General features: G+C 41.2%; 1 protein-coding gene across 5 annotated transcripts in view; it reads left to right on the top strand.

The window, feature by feature from the left end:
• The first annotated feature begins 4035 nt into the window (after positions 1 to 4035).
• gria1a (glutamate receptor, ionotropic, AMPA 1a) overlaps positions 4036 to 6000 on the top strand; it is a 91873-nt gene continuing 89908 nt past the window's right edge. For all 5 annotated transcript variants that reach the window (XM_017419717.3, XM_017419716.3, XM_017419719.3 and 2 more), the window contains exons 1-2: positions 4036 to 4423; positions 4597 to 4731. In XM_017419717.3, coding sequence (XP_017275206.1) covers positions 4336 to 4423; positions 4597 to 4731 — 223 coding nt within the window. In that variant the 5' untranslated portion in view covers positions 4036 to 4335. The remainder of the gene's footprint in view (positions 4424 to 4596; positions 4732 to 6000) is intronic.

Below are 6000 nucleotides of genomic sequence, written 5' to 3'. Positions count from 1 at the left end.
CACTCTCAAACAGGAGAGCAGATTTTGACAGATTAGCCTCATTATACTCTTCACAAAGACTTCTATTTAAAAACCCAGTCAGACGTCTACATGACGGCCAGTGATGCAGACGTCTTTGGGAATAAAAAGTGTATTTCCTTCTTTCAGAATCTGCCATATGGTCATATTTGTATTTTAAACTTTGCGAAGACTAAAAATTGCTTATATGATTGTCATTATTGTATGTTGCACCACAGAAAATTTAACTATTATTACTAATGCTTGTCTTTTTGCTTTAATCGAGATTAAAAGACAACAAAATGAATGGCGCTTCTTTCACATCGGGTACTGAAGGCACTAAGAAACCCTGAAACCCTATCTAACCTGATGGGAAATATGCATAAATCAAATGTATTCTTGAGCACAGAGAACAAAAGGGCAAAAGATGTAAGAGGGAAAAAAAGAAGAGATGTAACCCTTTATCATTTTGAACAAAAGCAAAGAAAATTGACCATTCTGCCTGTATCTATAGGACATCCATCACTCATATATTAGATAACCTTTTGCTTCCTAGGTTTCTATTTCTCAAACGTGCCAGAGGTAATCAGTCAGAGCCATAATGTTTTCTTTTCACTTTGAAACACGGGGAATCTAAGTCCGAATAAGCTTCTAATCTTCTAAATTTCATTTTCCGGGAGAAATGTGTTACTGCCTGCTCGTGTTATGAAAACAATGAGTGGGGAAACTGATTTTAATTTAACAAAGTACTCTTGCTCGGTGTGATAGATGCACTCAGTCCTAATCCTAACTGTGCCCGAGGCAAGATTTACCTCTTTATTTTCCGAACATGCACCGGAGCGTCACAGCACGGTGGGGTTATCCATCAGTCTCATGAGAATATCGCCAGTGTTGGTTAATTCTGCAGCCTACAGAACACGGGACTGCGTAGCTCTTTGCCAGAGAACAATCGGCAGTAGCTGTCAGAGAATACATGGTTTAAATTATAACCCCTCTTATCAGCCGCTTGCCAGTCCTGCACTACATGAGTGGGCAGAGAGAGAGGACACGAAGCAAGAAGTTCTCTTTTGTATTCAGGATTGTACTTTTTTTTTTTTTTTTTTTTTTTTATTAAAGCAACCCAGTTTTTAGAATAAATCCAAGCAATTTCAGTTTGCAGAATTAGGCTTTTCAAAACTAAAACCTTTTGCTTTGTAATTAAAACAGCTACGCACAGGTAGTGTATCTTCCAGCAACTGGGGACATTTTTAGGTGTACTTATCACCATTTTCTGTTTTAGTTTTGTAATTCTGCATTCCTAACAAAGCAAAGAATGACTCACCTCTAATCATTCTCCTAAACTGAAAGCGGGAATCAAGAAGTGATTGAAAAAAATAAGAACATTACAACGTGCGTTTATATCTAGCCGCGTTATCTGCTATTTGTGGTGCTAAATGGGATGAAGCTTTCAGCACTGCTGCCTGACAACAAAAGGGCTCTTGGTTTTAAAATAGCTGGTTTATTTTGGCCTTTTGATATACAGTAGGGTTTGCGCCTCCTCCATTTGCCTTTTCTCCTGGTGCTCTGGTTTCCTCCCACAGTCCAAAAAGCATACATGTTCAGTCAAATGCTCGCAGTAAATAAGAGACTTGTGGGCATGAAAACAAATGAAAACTCCAGTGTGTATTAGCTCTGTGATAACCCAGCTATCTGTTCTCCATCTTAATGACATGAGGACACCCCACCACACACACACACACACACAGGATAAAACTAATGGATAGATGGTTCTGCTCAATCATTAAAAAGCCCACTAAGATAAAACTGAATGATACGGTTTTATCACCTCATTTAATTTGTGCTTTACAACCAGACCTTCCATTAAATATTAAAGTTTGTGTCTTAGATATGTTGCTCTAATTAAAACCTATAATATGTCCATGAAACCGAACGGCCACATGGTCAAGTCCAGTTTTATTATCGTGAGGAATATATTGAAACTCTGTGTTTGAAAACAAAACATGGGTCGTTATTGCGTCTCTTTTGTTGTGATTAAGCATAACGAAACATCTGGTTTCTGAACAAATTGAGATTTCATTTAAGAATTGACAATTTTTAAAGTAGAGCTGACGGTGTCTCCAAAGGGTCCATGATGCTGTTGATAAACTTTCAGACAAATCAGGTGAACTTCATGATCATAAATTGATTTTTCATTTTTATTTTAGAGGTTCAGACATCTGGGTTTTAAAGTGCTTGTTATAAACTCTTATTTTATAATCGAGCTAAATGAATAGAAGCCTCTATGAAGAGCTGTGCTTCTCATGAGAGATCTTACATGCGCTCCAAGGGTGCACGCTGCAAAAAATATTCATCTCGCAGGTCATTAGACATGTAATGAGTTAGAAAATGTTCATTTTCCGTTTTCAGATGTGCAAATCTTTAACAAGATGAGATATTGTTCTTTTGTTCGCCGTGTGTAACAACCTTTGACCTCACCTGTCAGTCAATTGTTAGTTCGTGCATGTGTTCACGTTATTCAGCCTTTGCTAAGAGGGGGACATACTTTCAAATTGTTATTAAAGGCATGATTTAGGAAGGGATGTTCTGTCAAATAGTTATCAACAGTTAGTGGCCCACGAGCAGTAGCATCAATTACAGAACATGGAGTACAAAGAAAAGGCCTGAAGTCTTCCTCAAGGCTAGGCGAAAGGCTAGCCACACTGGGACACTGTTTATATCATTTTTCAGGCGTATAAAATAACTCTGCCTTTAAAATGTCATACTGGTGTGAAAGAACGCTACTTCATCTAATAATAAACCTCTACCCCTTTACATAAAACCATTTGTTGTTCATGTTAGGCCTGCTAAGCCAACGCCAGTCTCCTGAAAAGTTAAATCAACTCCCTGCAGACTGATACATTTAACAGCCGCGGAAAAAACAGCGCTGCCAATTTAGCAACTTTTTCCTTGTGTTTAGCAACTATTCCGACCCTTCTAGCAACTCTTTATCCAAAAAAAAAAGAAGCCACAAATCTAGCAACTTTTTCTGGTGTTATTGGAAATGCCTGGAGGCTGATGCAAAACCATGTGTTGTTCTTACACTCCTCAACAAGCAATTGTTGCAGCTGTGCCCCCCCACCAGCAGCAGTTAGAGAAGACGTTCCCCCCACTATGTTCAGACAGTAAATGAATTGTGCGCCATTCCTCCCTGTATTACAGTCAGGGCAGTATGTAAATGTAACGTTTTCTTTGCCTAAAATGAATCACAGCAGTAAAGGAACTCTGAGTGTGTCGGGTCACTTTTGCCGATCCTAAGTGAGGATAAGGGAGGAGGGTTGGAACTGTGACATTTAAACAAACAAACAAAAAAAAAAAAAAACAAGAATCGACAGAGGAAAGGTCCTTTGTAGTTGTCCTGATGCATGCTAAATAGTCCAAATAGAAGAATCTAACAAGGTTGAGTTAGGTCCTCTGGACAGGTTCTTCTTTGTTGAAACGTTTCATCTTTTATCCAAAAGACTTCTTCTGTCTGAGGAACTGCAGGCAAACTCAGCCTTACAACACATTTTTAGGTCTAAACATAGTAATGGTGTTTTTCTATGGTATTGTTATTTTTTTTATTATTTTTTGTCTATCCCACAACTTTATTCCTCACTAGACAATTATGCATATTAGTTGAGGATGTTATTTAGCAACTTTTAGGACAAAAAATAGCATCTTTCCTTCATGAGGAGTTGGCAACACTGCAGGGGATTTGCATTCACTGACGTTGTGCGGTTGAGGACAAACTGAACAATATCATGCAAAAATGTGAGTTGTTTTTGAGAAAGAGTTGTTTTATAAGCCTGAGACACAACATGAAAGGGGGCCAGAGCTTGTCTAGCCTTTGGCCCAGCCTGGACAAAAGCTGTGGCCCTATTCTCCATAATTAGAGCTGGCTGATGTCGCGGACAGCCCTGACGGAACGGGCGATTCGAAAATCTCCAGACTATCCCTTTAAGACTCAACAGTTTTGTTGTTGCTCTCCGCGGTATTTTTTGCAGTGCGCTTGTTGCTGAAGTCATTCTCCGTCTCGTTCAGCAGCAACCAAGGACAGGGAGAGCGCATCAGCGGAGAGAGGGAGCGGAGGAGAGAGAAAAGGTGTCTCTTCTCCTCCTCTCGCCATTGCGATAATTGTCTCGCTGCCGAATCGATGCGGGTCCGAACGCGGCTCTGAACCGGAGGCTGGAGCTTCAGCAGGTGGTGGGATTTGACTTGACACGCACACGCACGCACACACACACACACACACACACACACACGGACGAACCCTATGCGTGGATTTCGGCTCTTTACCCCTTCGCCAATGCAACAGGAAATATGCAGCGAAGCTTCACCTTCCTCTACACCAGTTTACTGGGGATATGCTTGGCTTCGGGCTCAAGTTTCCCAAGTAACATCAATATAGGTGAGAGATGCGCGCGCACGCACCGAACCCGCCGTTTAGCAGAAATGAACTCCTCTGCCTCAACTTTTATCTCCCATAACCTGACGCTTTATGGTGTGTTCAGAGTCTAACGTGAACTCCTGATCCTGATCCCCCCCTCTTTCCCCCCCCGTCCCCCCGTCTTGCTTCAACAGGAGGATTGTTCCCCACCGACTCGCACGAATATGAGGTGTTCCGCTTCGCCCTGTCTCACCACCAGGACATCCCCAAACTGGTGCCGCAGGTGGATATGGTCAAAATGGGCAACAGCTTCTCCATGACATATGCCTGTAAGTCTCCGGTGATTGTCTCCCGGGTTCACCCAGCATTAAACGAGCCTGGGTTTTCTTTTTTTATATATAATTATTATTTTCTCTTCTTTTTTTTTCTTTTCTCCTTTTTTTTCCCTTTATTTGCGCTCCGATCGGCCGCGAATGCGATCGGTTATCTTATTAACTGTTGCGTGGGACTAACGCGTGACCGCTGCGTGATTTGCGCTCATCGCGGGGGAGCCGGGGGGGTGGGGTGGGGATTTAAAAGCAGCCCCTTTTCATCCTGCTGTCCTCTAACAGCTCTGTGGATTTTAAAACGGATCTCAGTGCCCCCCCCCCCAGTCATTATTATTATTATCATTATTATTACAGAGGAGGGAGAAAACAAGGAGGCTGAACAGCAGATCGGGGCTCTCACACAATCAAAACAAAGCAAGAAAGGATTTCAAATATTTCCACTTCAGTGGGTCATAAAGCGTACTTTAATTTATTTTTCTTGCAAAATGAATTCCCTCAAAATAACTTTTTGGACCTCACTTCTCCAAATCTGAATGAGTATAAATCCTGTTTGCACTGAAATAATTAAAGACCTAGCACTCCTTGAAATAACGCCTGTTGTCCCTTCACCCATCATGCCAAAATTGTTGGAAAAATAACAGAGTTTTGCCCCTTTTGGTCAAATCTCAATAATAACATTAGGTGTGATCTCACAAGATATTGCAAGATTTCCGGGGATATTTATTTATTATTTGTTTGGGATGAGTCTCAGCTACTAGCACAACCGATTTCAGCTCAATATCTGTAAAATTGACAGAGTTATGTTCATTTTTATGTTTACTGAAGTGGCTTGGCTGTGGCAGCCATCTTGAATCAGGTTGACTCCAAAACTTGATCAGCTTTAGTTGTACATCCGGTGATTCATTTCTGAGAGTTTCAGCAAAACACCTCCACTGGTTCTTAAAATATTGTGCTAACAGACAGACAAATGAACATACGCAGACAAAGGCAGCTACACGATCACCCATCTTTCATGGCGGCAGGCGCTAAAAAATTGGCACCTTCCTGAATTCCTGTTTCAAGCTGTGCGTGGATCTCCTGTGGGAGAGAATGTGTGCCATTATATCCAAACAATAGCTCCATGTCAGAGTTTTGCAAAAGGAAATGTCATTCTTAGCAGCTTCTTCTCCGCTAACCCTTCACTTATCCCTCCTTTTGTGTTCAGACAAGACATTTTGTCGCCCTTGAGGTTTTTCCGTCCTCATTTTATTTTTTTTATTTTTCCCCTCA

This window comes from Kryptolebias marmoratus, linkage group LG9, assembly GCF_001649575.2.
Source record: "Kryptolebias marmoratus isolate JLee-2015 linkage group LG9, ASM164957v2, whole genome shotgun sequence".
In the NCBI taxonomy this organism is placed as follows: domain Eukaryota; kingdom Metazoa; phylum Chordata; class Actinopteri; order Cyprinodontiformes; family Rivulidae; genus Kryptolebias; species Kryptolebias marmoratus.
Note: the sequence above shows the minus strand (reverse complement) of the source record. Positions and strands in the feature narration are given on the sequence as shown.